At 35.0% G+C, this 24,620-nt stretch overlaps 5 protein-coding genes across 7 annotated transcripts in view; 3 read left to right on the top strand and 2 right to left on the bottom strand.

Annotated features, from left to right (window-relative positions):
* The first annotated feature begins 219 nt into the window (after positions 1-219).
* LOC123709841 (eukaryotic translation initiation factor 4H) lies at positions 220-8,194 on the top strand. 3 transcript variants are annotated; one of them, XM_045661416.1, is made up of 6 exons: positions 220-326; positions 629-752; positions 1,786-1,967; positions 2,667-2,809; positions 3,778-3,960; positions 6,684-8,194. In XM_045661416.1, the coding sequence occupies exons 1-6, from the start codon at positions 289-291 to the stop codon at positions 6,824-6,826; spliced, it is 813 nt and encodes a 270-aa protein (XP_045517372.1). In that variant the 5' UTR covers positions 220-288; the 3' UTR covers positions 6,827-8,194. The 3 variants fall into 3 exon arrangements, with proteins under 3 accessions (XP_045517372.1, XP_045517373.1, XP_045517374.1); XM_045661417.1 differs by having other exon boundaries at positions 2,667-2,743; XM_045661418.1 differs by having other exon boundaries at positions 260-326; positions 595-752.
* Positions 8,186-15,024, bottom strand: LOC123709842 (elongator complex protein 5). Its single transcript, XM_045661419.1, has 2 exons — positions 14,995-15,024; positions 8,186-9,553 (listed from the first exon to the last, which is right to left on the bottom strand). Exon 2 carries the CDS (start codon positions 9,266-9,268, stop codon positions 8,522-8,524), a length of 747 nt encoding a protein of 248 aa, XP_045517375.1. The 5' UTR covers positions 9,269-9,553; positions 14,995-15,024; the 3' UTR covers positions 8,186-8,521.
* Positions 15,025-15,507: 483 nt separating this feature from the next.
* Positions 15,508-16,820, top strand: LOC123709840 (NAD-dependent protein deacylase Sirt4-like). Its single transcript, XM_045661414.1, has 4 exons — positions 15,508-15,752; positions 15,831-16,021; positions 16,087-16,314; positions 16,413-16,820. Exons 1-4 carry the CDS (start codon positions 15,581-15,583, stop codon positions 16,737-16,739), a joined length of 918 nt encoding a protein of 305 aa, XP_045517370.1. The 5' UTR covers positions 15,508-15,580; the 3' UTR covers positions 16,740-16,820.
* Positions 16,821-17,270: 450 nt separating this feature from the next.
* LOC123709839 (serine/threonine-protein phosphatase 4 catalytic subunit) lies at positions 17,271-22,523 on the bottom strand. The gene is made up of 7 exons (XM_045661413.1): positions 22,362-22,523; positions 22,086-22,240; positions 21,664-21,816; positions 21,472-21,590; positions 20,895-21,076; positions 20,245-20,434; positions 17,271-19,751 (listed from the first exon to the last, which is right to left on the bottom strand). Exons 2-7 carry the CDS (start codon positions 22,233-22,235, stop codon positions 19,622-19,624), a joined length of 924 nt encoding a protein of 307 aa, XP_045517369.1. The 5' UTR covers positions 22,236-22,240; positions 22,362-22,523; the 3' UTR covers positions 17,271-19,621.
* Positions 22,524-22,711: 188 nt separating this feature from the next.
* Positions 22,712-24,620, top strand: part of LOC123709392 (flotillin-2) — a 158,305-nt gene continuing 156,396 nt past the window's right edge. Inside the window, exon 1 of the mRNA XM_045660695.1 lies at positions 22,712-22,958. Within this exon, the coding sequence (XP_045516651.1) occupies positions 22,910-22,958 (49 nt within the window). The 5' untranslated portion in view covers positions 22,712-22,909. The remainder of the gene's footprint in view (positions 22,959-24,620) is intronic.

Here is a 24,620-nt window from a genome sequence, read left to right on the forward strand (position 1 = left end):
ATTTTCACCCTAACACTGAGGACTACAGATAAACGCTGTTACTTGTACAATGATTTTTCAGAAAATATTAAACATTAAATTATTCTGGAAAACTTTACATTTTAAATAATACGAAAGTAATATTTCATATTTTATAGATATATAAATTATGAATATATAACAGTTAAAAAATATACTTAGATTTATAAATTAACACAACGCCCGATTGAGCTTGTAATTCAACTCAAGCAAAAAGAACACATCTAGAAAGCAATGCGCGCGCAAAATTAGTATTCTGTGTTTCTAAACATGGCAGGTCGTAGTGGTTTTGATGATGGAAATCCGAGGTATTTATTATTTCAATGTGTATTTTGCATGAATTTTACAGAGAGCATTGTTTAAGGATAACTAATAAATCTGTACATAGTATCTTTATACAACACCCAACATTTTCAGCAGAAAATCACATTTTCTTGACCGTGCGATAACATTGAAAGAAAATGCTTTTTTAACTATGAGTTCGTCCTTACACGAATTTATTAAGCTGCAATAATATCCGCATAACAATTATCTTTAATTTAAAGATTCGTTTTGTTCATTGATTTAGTATTATAGGTTATAATATAGCACGGTTGTCGTGATTGTTCAGGGATTACGGTGGCGGGAGAAGAACCGCGGGCGGTCGCCCCTTGCCTACAGAGCCACCTTACAAAGCCTATGTTGGAAATCTACCATCTGGAATTATACAAGGAGACATTAACAGAATCTTTCCCGTAAGTATTATTACCACTATTCTTAATAGAATTAATTATTTATAAGAATGAACTGATTTTTTTATTTATATAATATCTAATGTAAATTGAAGTTAAATATCTTAATACGGATAATATTTTTACTAAAATTTGAATCTCTGTATATTATTCATGTTTCTTTTTATTATTCAAGATTTAGCAAGTTTAATGTTTTGAAGTGTGATACCATTATTATTTACATATATACTTAGTCAGCTGCCACAGGAATCCAAAGTGAGCCTTGAGCTCCAAAACTGCTATTTTAAAAACTCTTGTCATTATTTATTTTAGTTTCCAACACTTATTATGAAATGGTTGTTGTTCTAAACGATTTTAGACATGATACTACTTTTAAACACTTCAATTTCTCATGAACAATATTCAAATTTATTGTTCCTTATTTATAAAGTGTATGTTTTGGAGTTTAAAATGAAAAACTAAACAATTATTATAACACAATTTTGTTTGATAAATCATAATTATTATAATTATGTGTACTACTAAATCATAATACATATTAAGTCAGTTGTAAATATGTCTGTAGCATAGCAGATGTAATAAATTTTTAAGGCTTCACTTATATTAAGCAAAGTTTATGCTGGTCTTATTTTTTTATGTGAGTTGATGTTTCAGTTGCTTTATCTCCATAACTGATTTTTAAAAATGCTGAAATACCTACTATAGCAACAGTTAAATCTCTTATCTTTTTCAACATTTTAACCTAATCATGTGAAATTTATACTATTTTGACATTGATATGTAACTACTTTAGGATTTTTTTTTATGTTTATTAAAAAACCTTTAACTGCATGCATTTTTAAATAAAATATATTAGTAATGTCAATATTCTATTATATATATCTTATATCATGTCAAAGACCTATTATCTAAATTTTTTGAAACTTAGTCCAAATCTGTCCTTTCTATGACTAGGCTAGAACTGAGTTACACACTGCTTGGGTGTAGTTAATTTATCACTATAAGTGTCTAACATATTTATATAAAAAAATTTCAGGACCTGAAAATTAAAAATGTGAGGTTAGTAATGGATAAGGAAACTGATAAATTCAAAGGCTTCTGCTATGTGGAATTTGAATATTTGGAGGATTTGATCAAGGCAATTGAAATGAATGGTGCCCTTAATGTAGATGGAAACTGTGTTAAAATTGATGTAGCTGAAGAAAAGAGAAATGATAGGTGAGTAATTAAATTTAATTGAGCTTACACCTCTGTAAGCTCTCATTTTATATGCAGTAAAGAGTTGGAGGTTGGTTGGAGGTGTTGTCTTGCATACTTAAATTGCACAGCCTTTGTTGGCAATTGGCTAACAAAGGTATTAGTTGTGTTCTTCAATCATTACATTTCTAGCTGGGCAACCATCTGCAATTCTAGTTCTAAATCAATCAGATTTCAAATGAAAACAAAAAATGACTACTTAAATTATATTTTGGTTCATGCACAACTAATTTAATCAAATTATTAAACCTACATTTTATAAATACCATGAGATGCAATCGTAAGTTTCATTTCCCAGAATAAGATACAAAATATTGAATACCAAATATTGTTATTGTTGCCTTTGTAGGAGTTAGTAGTTAAATTACCTAATGCTATAAACTTATTCCAAGAAAAGTTTACAAATGTTTGACTTAATATTTTTTAAGTTTGAACATGCCGGGCAGCTAAACACTAAATTTTCTGGCTGCTGTGAAATCTATTAACTAATAAGTGATAACAATTATGACATCCCTGTGCACCATTTACTTTATAGCAGACATGTGTAGACTACCTATTATATTGTTATTGTGACAAGTAGGCTCTGCCCACTTAAAGACATTTAGTATGATAAAACATTGCCACCATAGGTTGTAATAACAGTGTTTGATCATATTTCAGGGGAGGTTTCGACCGGGGTCGGCGGGATGGTGGACGCGATGGTGGTCGTGGGGGATTCAGACGGGATGGAGGCCGTGGTACGTACGACCACTTCGATGCCGTCGGTCGTGGCCCAAGGCACCAGGGTGGAGGGTTCGCACATGGTAACATCACTAACATTCATACCACAGAGAATAAACTGAGCAGCCTGATTTGGTACAAGAAGTGCCATCAAGTGTAGGGATGCAGTATTTAGAAAGTATTGGGAACTGTCTAGTTACACAACTTCATGAAATAGCTTTATTTTATGCAATAATTCTTTAAATACAGTTATAATGAGTATTGCTCAGTAAATTTTCTGTCTTTTGGAGAAGGAAGACTTGTCTGTCTGTTTAATAAGCTACTACTTTTAGTCTTGGTACATCAAAAAGGAATTTTTTACAGTTGCATCATAAACAAAATGTGTGTAACAGACAACTCTTCCTATAATTTCCTTTTTCATTTATGCCAATTGCTTTTTTCATTAACTACTAACTTATTAAGAATTTCATTAAGTCATCAATATTTAAACAAATACTTGTATATTGTGTTTATCATGAAATTAAATGTGAGGGGACAGCAAGCGGGAAAGTGTGAATGGTGTGCTTGTGTCGCCTCTTCAAGCTCTCCACCATACCTGTCACTTCTTGGCTCTTATCATGATTGTGAAGTATCAAGTTATCAAAAGTGGGATTGGAAAAATATTAAATATATATATATATATTCAAATGGATGTTCTTTTATAATCCTGCTTGAAAATGAATATGGTGATGCAAACAACATACACTAATAGCCTCTTTATAATATAGGTGTAGATTTGTGAAGCATATAATAATTATTGAAGATCAAGATAACATTAGGTAAAACTAAAGTTAAATGTCCGACCTCATTCAGAATAACACATTTTAAGGATTTATTATTAATGGGATATTTTTCCAAAACTTTTTTGTGAAAAAATAGTAGTCTTTTTATGGATGTTGTATGTATTTCTATAATAGATAATAACTGTATAAACAATTATTTGAATTGAGTGCTTCGTGGTCATATCTAACCAACAAATCGGTATGGGCTTTATACATAATTATACTTTCAGAACGCGAGCGAGGAGGAGGAGGAGGCCCTGGTGGTGAGAGATGGACTGAGCGGGGCCCTCGTGGGTCCTCAGAGGAACCCCGTCCAGGCGACTGGGGCCGAATGGGGCGCTCAGGGCCTGCCCCGCCCCCTGGCGGTCAACGCCCAAGGAGGAACTTTGACGATATGCCGCCCTCTAGGCCTGGTATGTATCAGTTTAATCCAGTGGGTCTATTAATATTTCATGATATAATGTACTATAGGCTGCCGAAAGTGAACCGTCGTGATATCGTGGGTCGCAGTAATTTTAATACTTAAATAAAAATAATATATTTTTTTAAAGAAAACACTTTTTCAATCTCCGGTGCCTCCCGCCCCAACTGATATGCCTACTAGTGGCCATATTCAATTGCCTCCTTGAAAACTGCACCTTCCCGGCGCAGTGGAAAGAGACCATTGTCATTGGTATTCACAAACCAGGCAAGCCCCGTAACAACCCCACCAGTTACCGCCCTATCAGCCTTCTCAATACGCTTAGCAAGCTTTACGAGAAGGTACTTAAAAAGCGCCTCCTAGACTTTGCCCTAGATAAGGGGCTCATTCCCGATGAGCAGTTTGGCTTCAGGCCGGCCCACTCGTGCGCTCATCAAGTCCATCGAATCACGGAGCACATCCTCTCCGGGATGAATAGCTCCCTGAAACCGAGAGCCACGGGTGCGCTCTTCATCGACATTACGAAAGCTTTCGACAAAGTCTGGCACAACGGCTTGGTTTATAAGCTCTACTACCTTAAAGTGCCACTAAGACTCGTGCGTATCGTACACGACTTCTTGTCCGACCGCTCAATGCTCTATCGCGTAGAAGGAACGTTATCGTCTCCTCGCCCCATCATGGCCGGAGTCCCTCAGGGCTCGGTCCTCTCGCCCCTTCTGTTCACGCTGTATACCGGCGACATCCCTAGGGCTCCCAATGTGGAGCTAGCCCTCTATGCCGATAACACCGCTCTCTATACCACTCACAAAGATAGAGGTGTCATTGTGGACAGACTCCAGACCGCTACCACGTCGTTAGGCGAATGGTTTCGGAAATGGAGCTTCCAAATAAATCCCGAGAAAAGCGTAGCAGTTCTCTTTGCCAGGGGCAACCCCGGTGCTAACGCTAGGGAAAAATTTCACCTCAAGACAGAGGTAACCCTATACGGGCAAGCCATCCCATGGCAAAAGTCCGTCAAATATCTAGGAGTCACGCTCGACAGCGGCATGTCTTTCCGTAAGCACATAGCCGCCGTTCGCAAGAAGGCCTATTTTGTCCTCTCTCGCCTCCATTTCCTCCTAAATAAAAGGAGTCACATGTCTCTCAGACACAAGGTGACCTTGTACAAGGCCTGCATCCGACCGTAGTGTTTGCGCATTGTGCCCCCTCCTATATTCACCGGCTACAGGTGCTTCAGTCGCGATTCATGAGAATCGCGACCGGTGCACCCTTCTATGTGAGAAACGTCGACCTCCACCACGACCTGGAGCTCCCTACCATAGCCCAATGTATGAAGTTGGCGTCCACACGCCACTTTGACAAGGCTAAACACCATCCCAATCCGCTGGTGCGTAAAAGCATCAACTATTACCCCTTGCCGACAAAAAGGGCACGTAGGAGGCCCCGACACATACTAACGGATCCGGATGATCCAATTACAGTAGCAAACGATAAATTAAAAGCCGCCCGAGCGGCCAATAATAATAATAAAAATAGCCAATCACAGATTAGGGTAAAAAACCGCCTTCACCGGGGAAGGCGAGGACCTTTACTTCGCACTTCGCTCACTCCAGTGAGCTTCCGTCCTGCCCTTCAGGCGATTGACCACCCCGCGACGGCTCAAGCCGAGGTTCGAGTCTCACAGGAGACGCCCTTGCGCTAGCCGCGGGATAAAACGCCATTCTGGCCGAGCTACGCTCGCCAAAACAGCCCGAGCTGAGCTGTAAAGGCCCTTAAGGCCGACAGCGAGATTCCATTCTCAAAAAAAAAAAACTTTTTCAATGGATTGAAGTTATTTATTATTATAATCTTATAATTATTTTAATTTAAAATAATAAAAAGTGTTTACTTTAAATGTGTAATAGTTATGTTAATAAAACACAATAAAATATTTTTGTTAACAACGCAAAAAAGAATTATATTAATTTGCTCCCACCTCTCCCACGCTAGTTCTCTTTCCGCAGGCTGTAGTGTATTATATCATGTAACTTGCATGCGTACTCTACTCTGTAACTGGTGTGATTCTGAATTTTAAAAAAACACATATAATCTAATTAAAACAGAAAATGTAAACTAACCTAATACTTAAACCTAAAATCAATAAAATAACTCGTCTTTGGCCTTAAACTCTTGATCAAATAAGTTCCGATCCAGCTCCATCCGCTTGACCGTATTCAACGAACAGCGACCAGTCAGTTTCCGAGCGGCTTGATCCCTTGGCGGTGCGTAGGGATGTGGTGTCTCTCTGCATCTTCTACCACATTTACCATGGAAAGTGTTCAGAGGAGTTGTTCGGACTAATAACTGCTGCTGAATTTAATTATCGGACCTGGAGGCACAACACAAAATACCATCCGTATCACCTTAACGTCCGTCGTACTACAACTGAGCGTTTCTTAATAAGCTGTGTGGAACCAGCCGCCCGGTGAAGTATTTCGGAACCAATTCAACTTAGAGTCTTTCAAGAAAAGAGCTTACCAATTCTTAAAAGGCCGGAAACGCACTTGCGAGCCAATGTCAATGTCCTTGGGCGGCTTAGTTATACACTTTACATCAGGTGAAGGTACACCTGCCCGTTTGCGTCCTGTTACATTAAAAAAAAATTAAACAGCTATATTTATTAATTACAAATATTTCAATGATTTTTTATTATTATTCGAAAAAATATTTTCGCAGATACCACTGGTAGGCCAAAACTAAAACTAGAGCCAAGAACAGTAAAGGAGCCAGTAAACTCACTGGCGGCCACAAGTCAGGCCTCTTCCATATTCGGCGGCGCACGACCGCGGGAGGAACGACTTAAAGAGATGAGGGAGTAGATACAAGCTCTAATAAAAGCCGATAATACCCTCACGTGTATCAACTCTTATAAAATCATATCATGTAACCTGGTGAACTGCCATGAAAATAACATGTGCTATGTGTAGAGACACATATCTTTGCTTCAGGAAGCTGAATGGGACGGTTTTTTATAAGTTTTTATTATTCGTCTGTTAAGTGTTTTCTTATGGTTTAATAATTACAAAACACTTTTGGTTATAAATGTGGTAAATGCAAGTAATTTTCTATACCTTGCTTGTCACTTTTCTGTAACACCTTTTTTCCATTAAAATAGGATTTGGAAATAAAAACCTTATTATATATATATTAAGGTTTACTTTATTACTACAATATTTGCTACCTTGGAACACTATTTTACAGACTTATATGACAATAAATTTGTTATTTTTAATATTTTGATATTTCAAATTACAGTGATCTTCTATAAGAAGATGTACCTGTTATAAATCACCATACATTTTATGAAATATATTCAATAATCTATGTCATGTAGGTCTAAGTAAAATGTAAGATATGAAAAAAATTGTTTTATGTAACCGTGACAAATATTTTGGGTAGCCATCCAAAATAGTAAGAAAATATATTTTTTTTACGACTACACTGTTTTTAAGTTAATCTTTTAAGGATGACGCATTAAGACGAACAAGGCAGCCTATATTATTTTTAAATAAGAAATTGTGTTTCACTTATGACTTTTTGACTTGAAATTTTGTGTGCCTATTGTGCTTGAGTTAAATCTATGTATATAAAGAGTTGAATACGTGAGGGGATAAAAATGGCTTAAGTTAGATAAAGTTTCATTCTGTGTACATGTATCGTCCTATCTCGCCTGCTGTTCTATGTATGTTCCATTATTTAAATGAAGTTTCAGAAACAACTTGTAAATGTACTGGAAGGATTTTGTTAGGTTGTGAGGTTGTAAATCATTTTTATGGTATATTTTGTTAGCTTTGTTTTATCTATTGATAGAGTACCATCATTTTCTGTATGGTTGAATATAGTACTCACCATTGCCAGCCTAAACTTCAATGTATAAGTTATCAATCTGCATAATACCAAGGTTATTGTTGATTTGCTTTACTCATTCTATAAACCCACATTTTCTCATAGGATATTTTAGGTGTCTCTACACTATTTTCTTTTGTTTTAAGTTGTTAGGTTTTGAAAATTGTTCTAACAATGTAAGTTTGAATCACCAATGATGATTCATTTATATATAAATTATCTTCCATGTACATGATTTCTACTCTATACTTTAATGTGTGTAATTTCATGAAACGTGGCAGTAAAAAAAATCGCAAAATTGTAACAGGTTATAGAAAAATAATAAAAATAAATTCTTTGTAGATGATGTTTTATTTTTCTTCTTTGTATTTTGTGCTACTTATAATTATTAAAGCAAAAGTTTAGATGGATGTATATGAGTTCGACATTACAAGATCAGCTGGTCATATATGTAAAGATTAATTCTAAATAATACAATTTTAAAAAGGGTTATCTGGCTAGTCACAAATATACTTTAAATGTAATAAGTAAAGGAAGGCTGATTTGTACCAATTTAGGCTGGGTCTATTCGCAGGTAATGTATAGGTGATAAGTTTAAAGTTCCCTTTAAACCAGAATCCTTTTTTCATTCACTTTCAATTCTCAATACAATCATAACAAAAATGTGTTTATATATCTAGATCATCATCTGGATCTTCATCATCCCAGTCATCAACTGCATCAGGTTCATAAAACACTCTTCCTTGACCTTCATTTATTTTACTCATATATGGTAACTTCAATTTATTTTTCTCTAATTGTGATATTTGATCTGTCTCAATTTTGAATGTAGTTAAGTTAGCTGGAGCAACCTTCTCTACTTCATCTTTCTTACTTAGTTTGATTATTGGTGTTAATTTTACACAGCCTATTTTTGAATCATAACAATAAGTTTCATCACTCTTAATAAATTTACCTGCTTTCTTTATTTGTATGCTGAGTTTATTGTTATGTTTTGGATAGAAACTTACAATTGCATGAGTCATATGAATCAAATTAATTTTGAGCTTTGAATTAAGTAAAATGCAATCTCTGTGTAATATTAAAACCAGTTTAGTCACGTTAAGGTTAAGCTGGAAATCTCTTAACTGTTTAAGACATTTATTCCAACCTACTGTAAGAGCCATTTGATTGACCGAATCAATTATTAAAGTTGTATTTTTCTTTAGAGTTACAAAATTTGTTGGTACTTCTTTATAACAATTAATATGTTTGTTCATAAAAATTCCTTTCCAAGCAGAAACTGGCTGATCAAAGCAAAACATGTTCACGTTGTTATCATCTTTTACTAGTTCATATAGGAGTGGTAAGCAGTTTTTATTGTTATCTTCTTCAATAAGTATTGTTGTAGCCGATTTCAGTTTAAATAATGTCATTTTATAATTTTATGGTAAGAACATTAAAATTAGAAACTTTAATAAATTTGCGGCACAGACTAGAAAGCCATTGCAGTTTGCACTACAGTACTAATTCCTATGGTCCACACTACCGGAATCTCATGGAATAAAACAAAAGTGTTGCCAGATGGTCTCGGCGATGTACCCCTAGTCTAGGGATGGGATGCCCTCATCAAATAGATGCTGGCATGGGCAATGGTGCAATTCTTTAAAGCGACTGTCATGTTGGGATTGTTGGGAAATGACAGGCATCACGCAAAGTATCTGTAATAGAAAATGGATTGATAGGTTCAAGTTTTATTGGGTTTTTGTTTATACGTTACAACAATTAGTAAGGTTAACCACACGGATCCTATTCTTACGATGTGTTCGTACTTCAATTTAGTTCCAAAATCAGGAACGTAATATACAATAGCAAAAAAACTGTATTTAACGGGTTTTTGAAATTTCCCCTAAAAAAACCTACAAATATTCTTTCCCCCTATACTGCCCCTAACTCGGTCGAAACCCTCGGTTTTTAGCATGAAAAATCGAGGACTAAAAAATAATCGGTTTTTTAATTAATCGATTGTTTTTTATTCCTCGTATTTTCTCGTTCTCTTTAGGTAGAATTCAGTATCTTTTAAGTTTTAACATCCACAAGCAGTACGCAGTTGAGTCAACTGAGTTGACGAATCATGAATGTCAAATTAAATCTGGTCAGTGGTCACACTGAGTTTCCATAATCAAATCATGTTTGCATATTATTAAAGAAATTGTGGAGTAGTCGATTGGATTTGGATGGTTGACGAACGTGTCAGTGAGATTTTAGTTTTTTTTCCGGTGTTTCTGTGATTTTCCAAAGCTAAAATAGTTGTTATTGTTCTATCTTCACAAAACTAACCCTATTGGTGCTGGTAAAGTATAAAATTTAAACTTATATAGTCGCTGCAGTTCCAGTAAAATGGATCCTGACCCCAAACCTCCCGACCCGGGAACCTTTTCTTCGTCTCGCAAACGACAAGGTGAGGAGAGAAATATGCCTTCCTTTAAAAAAACAATTACGGATCCCACTCAGGCGAACCCGTCTGTTCAACACCTATATGTCCACCCCTCCTTTTCCGATGGCCCTCGATCGTACTCTAATGATGATAAAGGTCCATTCATTGTCCAAGTTTCCCGGGAAGTAGAGGACCCATCTTCTGGAGCCTCGTTACGTGCTATTACATTCGGTCAGTTTATGCATAAGCACAAAATTAGTTCTGTCATACACGGTGGTGTAAAAAATGTAGGCCGTAATAAAATTACCGTTAAGTTCTCTTCTGCTGAAGCTGCCAACAACTTTCTGGTTAACCCGATTCTCGCTATATGCAAGTTTAAAACTAATATCCCTTCTTATAACATAACCAGAATGAGGTTGGTCAAAGGTGTACCGGTGGACTGGTCAATGGACGAACTCGTTGATTCATTAGAGCTTCCTCCTGGATGTGGTGAGGTGTTAAAGTCAAGGCGACTGAACCGAAAATCAGTTACTGAGGGTGTCACCACCTGGGTGCCTACCCAATCTGTTGTCCTTACCTTCAGGGGACAAATGCTCCCTTCTAAGATTTACTCTTACCACATTTCCCTCCCTGTCGAAACCTACAAACTTCCAACCATACAGTGCCTGAACTGCTGCCGTTTTGGTCATATCAAATCGGTCTGCCGATATAAGCCCAGATGTTACAGGTGTGCTCAGCCCCATACAGGTTATACGTGCGAAGTCACCTTAGAAACATCCACATGTCTACATTGCTCAGGTAAACATTTTGCTTCTGACAAGGGCTGTCCAGAATTTACTCGACAGCAATCCATAAAAATGGTGATGTCCCAGAACAATATCTCATACATTGAAGCAGCAATTCAGTTTCCACCTATCCGACGTTCATATGCTGAGATAACAAAAGAAATGTTTACCCCTCCTGTCTATTCTCTAAGATCTCCTCAAACAGCCCAAACTCCTACCAAAACTTTATATCGCCAAACAATCTATCGCTCCTCTCGTCCCCAAGGTTCTCTAGCAAAGGGGTACGATAGAACAGCTCACCAGACTATTGTTGGTGAGTGCTCCTCATCTCTCCCAAATGGTTGTGCTCTCAACAATAATGTTGCCACCCTTCCCTCTAAATGTTAGAATTTATTTCTGAATTCCTTCTCAGTATTGTCGCCCCATGTAGCGAAATTCCCCTACCTCCCAACGTTGCCAAAAACCTATCCCAACTCTTTAAATTATTACAAAACGGACCCAATAACCCTAATTCAATGGAATAGTAAAAGCTTACGTTCAAGAAAACACGAATTGATCTCCCTCATAAACCTCCATAAACCCACAGTTGTTGCCATCTCGGAGACATGGCTGAGACCTGGTTACCGATTTCGGGTACCTGGTTTCTCCTGTCTGAGGGATGACAGGAATGATGGGTATGCGGGCAGTGCTGTCTTTGTACGGCATTCCCTCCCTTTCTCCCAAATTCCTCTTTCTACCCATAGCGAACAGATTAATGCTGTTGCTGTTCGTACCTTAGATATTTCTTTTGTATCTTTGTATATTCCTCACCCTTCTCCTTCTGTTCTTCCCGAGATACAATCAATTTTATCATCCCTTCCCAGCCCTATCATAGCCATGGGTGACTTTAATACCCATCACACTATGTGGGGGTGCCACGCTAGTGATAGGTTTGCTCTACTGCTGATTGACTTACTCGACGTTGTCAATCTCTGTATCCTCAATGATGGCTGCCCAACTCGCAGGGTATACCCTAATCAGAATCCCAAATCTGTAGTGGATCTCATCCTCTGCTCCCCTAACCTGGCCTCGCAACTAACTTGGAACGCCCTTGAGTCCACCTATGGCAGTGATCCCATACTTATTACATTAAACAACAAATCCTTACCCCTCTCTTACCACAACCCCCTTTTGAAATATAAACTCAAAAAAGCAAACTGGAAAGAGTATGCCCAATCCGTTGATTGTATTGTAGACTCTCTGCCGGATTTGGAACGTGAAGAAAATGTCTTGTCTTGCTATGATCTATTTTTAAATTCTCTCAAATCTTCGGCCGATTATCAGATCCCCAAAAAGCACTCTCCTAAAAATCTGCTGCTTTCCTCTCCCTGGTGGGATGATGAATGCAGCAATTTGTTTGGTAAGAGAACGGCTGCTTAGAAATCTTACTCAGCCTGTATGTCTCAGGAGAACTTTAATAATTATCAGAGGCTTGATGCTAAAATTAAAAGGTTAGTATCGAAAAAAAAAGATCTAGTTGGATACAATTTTGTGAATCCCTTAGCCCTCGTTCTCCATCCACTATTGTGTGGTCAAATGTGAGGAGATTCCGTCGTTCCCTGAACCATGTTTATGCTTCTTCAAATAACCCTTCTGACTGGATTAACAACTTTGCAGACAAATTGGCTCCACCTTTCGTTCCCTATGTGGACTCATTTCTGAGTTCTATGCCAGCTCCAGCTTCCGATGAATTGGATGCTCCCTTTTCTTTCTCTGAGCTTCAAATCGCTCTTCATGGTCTCAAAGATTCGACTCCAGGGGAAGATGGCGTTCCATATTCCTTCCTGGCTAGCAAATGACAAAGCTAAATTTACTACCTTAAAATAATAAACAAATGTTTTGAAACTGGTATTATACCGGCATCTTGGACATCTCAAATAGTCATTCCCATTCTCAAACCTGGAAAAATCCCTTCAGATTCAAATTCATATCGACTCATAGCTTTGTCATCTACTTTAGCTAAAGTAACAGAACACCTTCTGCTCTATAGCATTTATACCCACGATCTCGAACTGTCTGTCACCAGTTTTTGTAATATCTTACAACATGCTGATGATATTGTCCTCTATCACAGCTCAGGCAGTATAGGGGAAGTATCCTGTCGTATCAATTCTGCTTTGCATTATCTAGGCCAGTGGTTGTCTGACCACGGCTTGTCCCTGTCAGCTGGCAAATCTCAGGCAGTGGTTTTTACAAGGAAGATATACGTTCCTACTCTACTCATTTCATTTGAAAATCAAGCAATCAACCTGACAGATAAAGTAAAATTTTTAGGTATTTATTTAGACAATCGGCTGAACGGAATTGCCCACTCTGAACACATAATAAAAAAATGTGAAAAAGGTATTAACGTACTAAGAGAAGTAGCGGGGGGTTGGTGGGGTGCTCACCCCTATTCTTTAAAGTTATTGTATAATGCCTTAGTACGTAGTCATATGGATTACTGTATGTTTGTTCTGGATCCCTTTAACAAATCAGCTGCTGGAAAATTAAACAAAATTCAGTATAGGTGCCTAAGAATCATTCTAGGTGCAATGAAATCCTCCCCTACTAATGCTTTGCAGGTTGAGTGTGTTGATCCTCCTCCACACATCCGCCGGCAGTATTTATGTGACCGCTTTGTTAGCAAGATGTTACAGATATCATCCCACCCTCTTTGGCATCGATTAACCCGACTATCACATGCTCCTTGCACCTGCAACTCCTCTTCCTATCTGCTCGATAGTTATCTAAAGTACACCAGCCTCCCTAACCCCATGATATTTTTTCCAACAAATCCCCTATATTCTACTCCTTATAAAGCCCTGGTATACAAACCTCCCATTATCACAGACCTTGGTCTGATCAAAGGAGCCCCAGATACCAACATCAAATTACAAAGCTATATTAATCAAAATTGGTCAAATCATCTTCTTATTTACACTGACGCATCAAAGCTGTCTCCAGATGGCTGTGTTGGTGCTGCCTGTTGGGTTTCTCGGTATAGAATTATCCTGAAATTTAAATGTCCTCCCGAGTCTTCAGTGTTCACAGGAGAGGCCACAGCTCTATTGGAAGCAATCCTATTTGCACACTCCCATAACATACAACAGACAGCTATTTTGACAGACTCTTTAAGTTGTTTAATGTCCATTAAAGAGAACCCATTTCGTAGCAAATCACGTTTTTCTATTATACTAAAAATCATCTGCTCTCGTGTAATCAAAAAGGATTGTCTATCATACTAGTTTGGATTCCTAGCCACTCAGGTATCCCAGGAAACGAGACTGCTGATTCATGTGCCAAAGCAGCTGTTGAGTCAGGTTCTCTAGATCATTTTAAAATTCAGCACAGGATCTTTCTTCTCTTGCCAAGATATATCTGGACAGAACGTGGAAGACATTTTGGAATGACTCCAAATCGGTTAAGGGGAAGTTTTATGCTTCCATCCAACCAAACATACCAAGACAACCCTGGTTTTGTTATTATCGAAATGCAAATCGCTGGATTACATCTACAATCTCGCGTCCGCGTCTTGGACATGCTTGCACCCCTGTTCATCTAGCCAAGCTCCGGATTAGGGATCACTCTATCTGTGAGTGTGGCCTGGATGAAGGCACTGTATCTCACATACTATTTAATTGTCCCAAACTAACTTATCCTCTTTATGACATTCTTCCCCCTAAAGTCCCCCGTCCTTTAAGTGTTAAATGTTTGTTAATGTTTGTGTTTAGTCCATATTGTAGATTTTTATATAAATATATAAAAATCAATAGAATTTTAGGGAGTTTGGTTTAGGTTGATTGGTCCTTATTTGGTTAAAATAAAACTTCGTAATAATTCGTTGAGAAGAGGTGAAGATGGAATGTGGAATGTGTTTAATTTTTAAAAACTGTAGATTTATATACAAAAATTATCCTACCTGGCCACTAGTGGTAACATGTGGTACCAAGATGCGAAGGGTGCGTAGACAATAAAATTGAGGCGCGGCAAAAAGTTGTCCTTTTTGTTGCGCGCAACCGTCGAAGGGTACGAACGTGTTCTTCTCAGAACAGTTCGATATCGTGGTCTAACGGTAACGCAATTAACTGTTCTTTTCAGAACAAATTATTGTTTCATGACGATAACGTTTACAACTGTCCTTGTCAGGACACATCACTGTTTCATTACGACACGTACTAATCACCTACAGAATTAAATTGTAATATATATAAATTATTCATAAATAGTAAACAGTATTTAATCATGCTTTTACTCATATTTGTGTTGTCTGTGCTGTCTCAAAACTAACAATCCAATTTCAACTATTTTTTTTGTGCATATTCAAAAGTAACTTATTATTATTTTTACCGATCAATCTCCTTCGTGTATTCTCCATCTACACGACACTGGCGAAGTACCTTGTGCCCAGTTGGCATAAATAAAAGCCATAACAAGAGAAAAAAAAGAAAAAAAAGAGAAATTGTGTTAATCTTTAATATTAAAACATACTTTCTTATTTAAATAAAATGCATATATCTATAGGTAAATTTTTTCATCACAAAAACGCATTAAGACAAATTACTTACGTACCTGCATACAAGCCACCTGAAACAAAGGACCTTAACCATTTATTAAACTTTTTACGAGAGCACAAAAATGTTCTAGCACTTACTGGTGCTGGAATTTCAACAGAATCGGGTAAGTTTAACAAATCGAATTTAATAATGTATCTCAAATAAATAACTTTCTCTATTATTTGGATGATGATTTTATAAGGAATACCTGACTACAGATCTGAAGAGGTTGGCTTGTATGCCAGAAGTAATCACAAACCTATACAATATCAAGACTTTGTAAAATATCCGAAAGTTAGACAGAGATATTGGGCAAGGAATTTTGTAGGATGGCCTAGATTCAGTGCAATACAACCAAATGTGACTCATTTTTCTATCAAAGATCTGGAAAAGGTAATGCATATTTATTATTTCGAGAAGATAGAGAGATATATGTCATTTGGTGAATATTTTTACAGGCTGGAAAAGTCTCTGCAGTAGTTACACAAAATGTGGATAGGTTACATCACAAAGCTGGCTCAAGAAATGTCATAGAACTTCATGGTTCTGGCTACATAGTAAAATGTTTAAACTGCCCATATCAGATAGATAGATTTCAATTGCAAGATGAGTTGTTACATAGCAATTCTGATATGGAAAGCAGTTTCAGTATGATAAGGCCTGATGGTGATGTGGAGCTCTCAAAGGTATAATAGTGGCTCATGTTTTTGTCACACTTTATTCAAATGCTACAGTTTACTATTATTTATACATATTAGCAAAAACTTATTATTGACTGTTTCAGGAACAAATTGATAGATTTCATGCACCCCTGTGCCCACAATGTAAAGGACCACTTAAACCAGACATAGTCTTTTTTGGCGATAATGTCCCAACGGAACGAGTGAAGAAGGTAACTGAACATGTAACCAAGAGTGATGCTGTATTTGTACTTGGTTCTAGTTTAACTGTATACTCAAGTTATAGAATCATTTTACAAGCTAAAGATGAGGGTAAAAAAATAGCAGTACTAAACATAGGACCAACAAGAGCAGATAACATTGTAGACATCAAAGTATCAACAAAATGTGGTGATATACTCAGTGAAATTTGCCATCAGATTTGTTCTTGATTCACTGTTTTAGCAGGCTTAAATTGATTTTGTTACCTCATTAGATGAATTATAAGGATAAAATAAATATATTTTCCAGTTTTTCAAATTTTATTTTAAAAGAAAGAATGAAATGTACAATGGCTTCTTAATGTTTAAAAAAAACAAATATTTCACACAAAATATGCAACTTACAAAGTAGCAGTAGGGGTTAAGGACTTATGTAAAGCATTGTTGGTTGGAAGTTCTTACTAACTTTAAAATAATCATCTAATCTAAAAAGATATCAAGATTGTTTGAGAAATATGTGAATCAAATATTTGAAATGTGAATCATTTAGTTTATCATAAAAGTTGATGAATTTATAACTTACTTGAGTTCTTTTATAAAGGAATACGGCTGATTTCTAATGCATCTCTATTTAATTCTCTACATGTCAAAAATTAAATCTAATTTAAATATTGGTAACCTTAACCTACAGAGTCATTTGAACTACAAATACTATTTAGTGCTTCTTAAAACCATACTTACAAAGTAAGCAATTTTTTTTAAACTTGAGTGCTTAATTAGGCGTGTTTTCCTTAAATAAAGGTGACAGATGATGCCATTTTTTTTGAATGAAAGAGATTGATGCAAAGCTTTTCTCTGTATGTTTAATGTATTTTAATATAGAATCAATTAAAGTGGTAACAGTGAACCTACTGCTCTTTTTGACAGTTTAAAATGCCAATGTCTGCAAGGTGTATGAAAAATATAACTTAGTACTTGTCATTTCAGTAGTAACCTATATACAATATTTTCTCAGCCTTATTTTTATTAAGCATCGATTACACAACTTAAAATCAGCCGAATTTAGAAAATAATATTGTAAATATAAGATATATTGGATTCACAAATAACAATACTGTAAAAATGTGAATATACATTTTCAGTTTAATTGGACCTTAAAAAAAGAGTACTATAGGTACTCATCGAAATTGTAAAATTACTTTGTATATTACATTTTTATAGGTTAATTATTTGTAATCTTGAATAAGAAGACAAGAATATAAAACGTGAATTTCTAATTTAGTAATTACAGAATACTAGTCTTACATTATTTTATGGAGCCTGCGTCTGGCAGTGATTTTAGTATCGTAACACTAAAGTCTTATACAACATGAAATCTAACTATAATTGAGTTTAACACATTTTTAAGATTATATCGAAGCCCGTAGATCTCAGTGGGATGCTGTAAATTAGAAACTGACGAGTTCTGTTTGACAACTTCTGTAGCTATACATTTATCTATGTATTTTATTTTCCATCAGTCAGCCGTTTTGTTTCTCTATTTAACGTCCATTCTTCTTTAAACAGTTAATTAATCGAACAGTACTCAACAAGCATCATTTTTATTAAAAACAAGTCATTCACAAATACAATCCAAGTATAATAGCATTACCATTTTTTGTCATTTCTACTTATTTAAAACCACTTTCAAACCATTTTCAATAAATATCCAGACAATACCCACTTTCTTAGTACAAATCGAAAAAGTGTAATCAATTGGCCGATTTATTTTTGTCCAATATAACATTTTGAGGTATTAGTTTGCACTTATGAGAAGCTTCAAATTAACGAACTTATGACGAAACCGTTTCGAATATTTCTTCTTGCGTGTAATAGTGAAAACAGTTGAAAATATTTTCAATGTATGGAGAGAATAAAAAAACATTTTGACTAAGTCACTATTTGAGTTGAACTTAAAACATTATGTTCTGTTACATTTGTTGAGACATCAGTCAAATTCAGAAAAGTGAACTGCTTTTCTTCTAGATAGTAATAATTTATTATTCAAAAATTTTAAACATTGTCTTGATTTTCGAAAAAAAGGAATTCTATGATATAATACTAGAAACTGGATTAAACAAAAAGATTAGTTTCAAGGCTTATAGCATGTTCTTGATTGAGAGGGATAGTGAATAGCAATTGGACATAACAAATTAAGTTTATTTAAATTCAGTTACTTGCAAACTTTCTTTTCAACTCTTAACTATTACTAAAAGTACATAAATTATAATGACACACCACATTTGATGTAAAAATTATACATATTTGTAGACAGCCGTCAAAATTAATCAGCTTAAAGATAATTCAAATTACACCTGGCAGTCTTAAAATCACAAAACAACACTTCAAAAACTCACAACAGCTATTAAATAAGGTATGCTCGTTTCAGTCAGTTCATCGTTTATAACAAAACTAGTTATTTGTACCAAATATAAATACAATATTGAATGCTACAATTTTGTTTAAGAAACTATTATCAGGTCAAAATGTGTTTTAGGATATCATAAATGTCATCGCAGTAGTTGCTAGCAACACTAGATAATTAAAAGCGTTTTAATAGACAAGTTTTTAAAAAGGTCAATGTTATCATAATAAATTAAAGTGCCTAACTTCAGAGTAAGTAAAGTGTAAACCTTTTTATTAGAATATAAATGAAAATACGGTTAGATATGAGGTAAATATTGGTTATATGGTGAAGAAAGTTTAAGTTTATTATTAAACACAAGTTTAGTGGGAGTGACCAACATATAGGTTTTAGTAAAATATAAGGTTCTATTAATATATGAATCATTGTCATACAATGGGACATGAATACTACTTTATTCTTTTGCCAAAGTTGGAATTAAAGTGCTTTTGGGTTTATATTGGTCATATGCTGAACTCGCATAAACCATAGACATTGTTATGCTTTCAAATTTAATAAAGAAATGATTTTCAAAAGCTAATTTGAGAAAATTGATTTCCTTAAAATTTTTAATCTGATAAGAAATGCTTATGATTTGATTACGCAGTTGTAATATTTAGTGCAATAAGAAGCATACGGGCATACCTCGTTCAAAACCATAACGAAACCATTATAAAAAGTAGTCGGCTTGTGGTTTCTTTGAGGGAACGCCGCGCGATTCTTGAGGAGCGGCTTCGAATATTGTGAAATCACGTTGTAGATTCTCATTCAGTTCTAATATTGCCGCTACGTTGCCGCATCTGGATAAAAGTATTGATAAGTTCCTACTTTCTTTTTTAATGGTTTCCTAGTTAAAAGTGGCGACACAGAGGCCAGTAAATTACTCGCAGTGGTAACGATCATAATTTTTTTTCTCTCTTCTTTCCTATCTCTATTTTATTTGTATAATTAAAATCCCAATAAATTTTAAATTCATATTCAGAATCAGCGACTCTGACAGATATGTCAGCAATATACATTAATCGTAAAGCTTAGTAGAGTTACTTGATGCGTTGTCGCCTATATATGTATATGATTTATGAGAAGCAGTGTTTGCCTAGTGGCTTCAACGTGCGACTCTCATCCCTGAGGTCCGGCGTGCGTCAGGCACAGAAGGGTGATCACCTAGTTGCCTTTTAGATTAACAAATGATCATGAAACAGATACAAAAATCTGAGGCCCAGACCTAAAAAAGGTTGTAGCGCCACTGTTTTTTTTTATATGATTTATGAATACTTTGTAAAAAGATCTTACCTATAACAATAATTTGGAGCAGACCATACAGTAAGAACAGTTTCATTGAAATGCCATTTGTAACCTTCCATCACAAGTTGGTGGGCACGGCATATCATATCTATGTCATTAGAAACATTAAACTGTGCGACAACATCAGATCCAAACAAGTAACCGGCACCTCTCGGGGAAACGCCCCAACCTTGGGTGTCTGGAATGTAAATATTTTTAATGTACCTATATTTATTATACTAAGAGAAGGGTTGGCTTATTAGCTCAAGCGTTCATCATTGGCTTTTCTTTCTATGAGCACATATAATATGTATGATGAAAGCAAATATTGTGAGGATCACGTGTCATGCTCAAAAGGCTGATCAGCTAAATGGCTCATTAAAAAGCTGGTCACGAAACAGATAAAGTACCACAAATTTAAAAACAACACAATGCCAATTAAAAAATTAATTCCTTATACTTAAATTGGTATTAACCATATGTTGAGGTATGAAAGAAAAACATGACTATTTTACTTTTGGGTTCGTAATAATAAATTATTGGTGCACATCTGTTTACTTTAGGGCTTTCTTTTCTGTTGAAATTTGAAATTAAATTAATTTTACAAATAAAAATTACATTATATTGCCAAAACTGATCAATTAAGGGGCTAAACATACCTTCAGGGTCACTCCACAAAAGGTCACACATGGGTCCGTCATGCGGTACTTCCTGCTTGCGGTCTATAGTACGAATTTGGTCCAGAGTTTGTATAGATGGGCTGAGTCCACCATGTACGCAGAATATCCTACCATCTATAATAGCCGACAGTGACAGGTAGTCAAATATTTCTGTGCAGTACCTTAGGAAAGAGTCAAATTGGTTATATTAATTCTTAGAAGCTTCACATTTATATTAAGAAAGATAATTAACTTGATTAATTAAGATGAATCATGATTTATGTAGATATATTTCAAAGGTTACACTAAAAATAAAATTGGCCTATGGCTGCCAATTTTATGAGTTTCATGCTGCTGCCAAATTTGGTTAAAATTGTCCTATTTTAATAAATACTCATCAGTAGTATTTAAACAATAAAAAATTAGTAGAGTACATAGTTAGTGTACCTTAACTTATTATTGTCTAAACAATATTACTATCCACAGAGATATAAATTATTTATATATTTATAGCATAACAGCCAAAACATTAACAATCATGTTTATATGGTGTAAACAACAGGTTTTATTGCCTTACCTCCATACTGTTATAGAACCATATTTCCTTAAACATTCATCATAAAAGCCATACACTTGTGTGATTTGTCTTGATTCATGATTTCCCCTAATTAAAGTAATGCGGTCTGGATAACGAACCTAAAAATATTTATGAGATTAAAATAGTATTAGACATGAATCTAATAAATGATTAATAAGTAACATGACATACCTTTAGAGCTAAAAGTAATAAAAAGGTTTCAACAGAATAGAATCCTCTGTCCACAAAATCTCCCATAAACAAATAATTAGTAGCTGGAACATCACCTCCAACTTTAAATAGTTCTTTGAGATCATAGAATTGGCCATGAATGTCTCCACAAACCTGCAAGAAAACAGCAAAAGATCCTGATACAGCATGAAATAATTTCAGCAACTATGTTTATTGAAACTGTATTTAAACAAATTTCCTTATAATCAATGTTACTCTGAAAAATTGTATCATCTTATAGAAACAGACTCAAGTGAACTAAATTAATAAAAATATAGTAGTACTTTCAGATGAGGATATATGAAGGCATAAATACAAATAAAACAACATTTTCTGTAAACGTAGTTGAAGAATATTCAAGTAAATAAAATTGCAGAACCTACCGTAACTGGAGCATCGACACGTTGAACATTACTTTCTTCAACAAGTATCTCGCGGGCCTTCGCACATAGTGCTTTAACCTCTCCCTCCATTATAATCTCACATCTTTTAAGTTGTTCTATTTGACGGTCCAAGTCACTTGTGTCAGACATTTTACCTTAAATCACAAGAAATTTAAAATCATGTACTGAATATACAAAACGGCCTAGGAGTAGTGAACAGAGGGTCTTCGAATCAAGCGTTATAGTCTTCAAGCCTTTTTGTTTTTTTATACTTACACAAGTTTAAGGAATGTTATGATTTCAGTATATCAGTTTCATCAATATGTTGAAAACAGAAGTGTCCAAACTAACAATTGTTATTTGTAATGATTTTAAGAGAAAACTAACAATCACAATCACAGTACAATAAATGGTCCTAGGCGAAATTTGCGGAAAATGTCAAACTTGAAACCACAGACTAGAAAATAGAGTCGCAATGACAACTGACAATACCTAATGAAGCTACGCTTCGAATTTTACAGACTACATGCAAAAGATATTAATATATATTACCATAGACTAATTATAATAATAAGCATTAAGCAATGCCATTTTACACAAATATATCTGACTTTGACTCTTAGTCTTACAGACTACAGTAATTTAATTCGTAAACAAAGTGATAAAAAAACGCAAATAAATCCGCGAACCGCCAAGCTTAGCTGATTCGGTCAAATTGATATAGATAAACAGTGTTTATAGTACGTTAATTGCTTTCAATATTGCATATTATTTAAAATTATAAATTACTATATTTTGTGTGTTGTGAAAAAACAATCAATAGAATGGGCAACATACACACAGTAGGTCCTAATGAGGCGCTGATTGTTTCAGGTAAGTCCATATTTAGCTACGTTCATTTTCCTCATTTAGATTTACGTCTCTGCTCCATTACATTATAGGCTATTTTGTTTACTAACATATTTATATATTAAATATGCGCAGTGTTTCCTTGTCGAATTCCGTTTTTTTCATATCTAGCTAGCTATAATTACATTCGGAGTAGGTTTTATTTGATTTTAAATGTGTATTGTTTATATTCTAATAAGAAACTATAGTTGTTATTGCAACTACAATTACTTACATAACTTTAATATGTGTCGAACCATAAATGAGTCACTATCGCTCTTATTAGAGACAATTGTGTCACATTAGTATTGTTCTCGTTATTGTAATACTTAAGAATATTCATGAAATGCCGCCTTTTTATTATACCAATGTAAGTTAGCAATATTAAGCAAGTAGAGGTTTGTTTGAAGTAATACAATTCAGAGATTAGTACATTGACATTATGGTGAATAAAACTGGCATTACTCCAATTTTGGAGTAATTATATATATTTATATAGGTAGGCCTATTGAGTCATCAGGTGTCCACAGTTAACATCATTGGTTATAATCACATACTCACAAATAACAGCTACAATGTATAAAACCATATATTATTACCTATATTTATATTTGTGTATAAAATAAATAATACTTAAGAAACTACTACACATACATCTAAAAATATTACACATATGAAATAACAAGATCAATTAATTTAATGAATTACTCAGTAATTCATTATTAAGACACTGTACATGTGAAATATTTTTGAATTAAAATATTTATTTATAGTCCCCAAGTTGATTTAATTAAATCTGCTGCTTTTTCACCTATCATAATGGCTGGTGCATTTGTGTGTGCTGCTATAGTTAATGGTATGATACTACTGTCTACTACTCGCAAGTTTCTTATACCATGGACTCTTAGTTCCGGGTCGACAACTGCAGTCGGATCAGTATTTGGACCCATTTTACAAGTTGCAATCTGATGATGAAGTGTTGATGTAACAGTCCGAACTGCACACTCCCAGTACTTATCGGAGTCAAAGTCATATTGGATACAATTTGGATATTTTTTTTTATACAACTTTGCTCCATATTTCTTAAAAGGTGGTGTGTCAATAAGTTTTATGATATATCTAATAGCAGCTATCGAAGTTGCAACATCTTTCCAGTCAGTTAAGTAGTTCCCATATAGTTTTGGTTGCTGAAATGGATTTTTCGATGCAAGTTGTAGGGAACCTTTGGATTTAGGATGCAGTAACATAAAAAACACAGTGAAGCTTTCAAATTTCTCAATAGGTTTGTAAACATCATTATAGAGCCAGTCAGCTAGATGCATCCCTTTTGCTACAATATTACCCTGATCTGAAGCAAGTGATGCACAGGATCCTATAAGCTCTATATCAGGTACATCACCTATCTCTTCCGACATGTTAGTCTTAATATATCCCAAAGTCTCAACGCCAGCCAAAGAAGACAATGGTCCATCGCCAAACTGTGTATATTGTACAATGTTCTGAATGGTAGCTATTTTTCTTTCAACTAATGTTAGTTGGGTACCATTAAGCAGAAATGTCAAACCGGGAAAAGAAATATGGTCGTACAATGTTTCGCCTACTTTTAAATTTTGTATGACATTAATACCAAAGGCGTTTAGATGATCA

The sequence above is a fragment of the Pieris brassicae genome, chromosome 5 (assembly GCF_905147105.1).
Source record: "Pieris brassicae chromosome 5, ilPieBrab1.1, whole genome shotgun sequence".
Lineage (NCBI taxonomy): Eukaryota > Metazoa > Arthropoda > Insecta > Lepidoptera > Pieridae > Pieris > Pieris brassicae.

What these genes read in the sequence shown, in the direction of transcription:
- LOC123709841 (XM_045661416.1), top strand. Translation starts at nt 289, where the DNA reads ATGGCAGGTCGTAGTGGTTTTGATGATGGAAATCCGAG. An exon ending in GGGTGGAGGGTTCGCACATG is followed by an intron (nt 2,810 to 3,777) that starts GTAACATCACTA and finishes TTATACTTTCAG; the next exon opens with AACGCGAGCGAGGAGGAGGA. An exon ending in TATGCCGCCCTCTAGGCCTG is followed by an intron (nt 3,961 to 6,683) that starts GTATGTATCAGT and finishes ATATTTTCGCAG; the next exon opens with ATACCACTGGTAGGCCAAAA.
- LOC123709842 (XM_045661419.1), bottom strand. Translation starts at nt 9,268, where the DNA reads ATGACATTATTTAAACTGAAATCGGCTACAACAATACTTATTGAAGAA.
- LOC123709840 (XM_045661414.1), top strand. Translation starts at nt 15,581, where the DNA reads ATGCATATATCTATAGGTAAATTTTTTCATCACAAAAACGCATTAAGA. An exon ending in CTATCAAAGATCTGGAAAAG is followed by an intron (nt 16,022 to 16,086) that starts GTAATGCATATT and finishes ATATTTTTACAG; the next exon opens with GCTGGAAAAGTCTCTGCAGT. An exon ending in GTGATGTGGAGCTCTCAAAG is followed by an intron (nt 16,315 to 16,412) that starts GTATAATAGTGG and finishes TGACTGTTTCAG; the next exon opens with GAACAAATTGATAGATTTCA.
- LOC123709839 (XM_045661413.1), bottom strand. Translation starts at nt 22,235, where the DNA reads ATGTCTGACACAAGTGACTTGGACCGTCAAATAGAACAACTTAAAAGA. An exon ending in TTTGTGGAGTGACCCTGAAG is followed by an intron (nt 20,435 to 20,894) that starts GTATGTTTAGCC and finishes TTTACATTCCAG; the next exon opens with ACACCCAAGGTTGGGGCGTT. An exon ending in GCTCCAAATTATTGTTATAG is followed by an intron (nt 19,752 to 20,244) that starts GTAAGATCTTTT and finishes ACTTTTATCCAG; the next exon opens with ATGCGGCAACGTAGCGGCAA.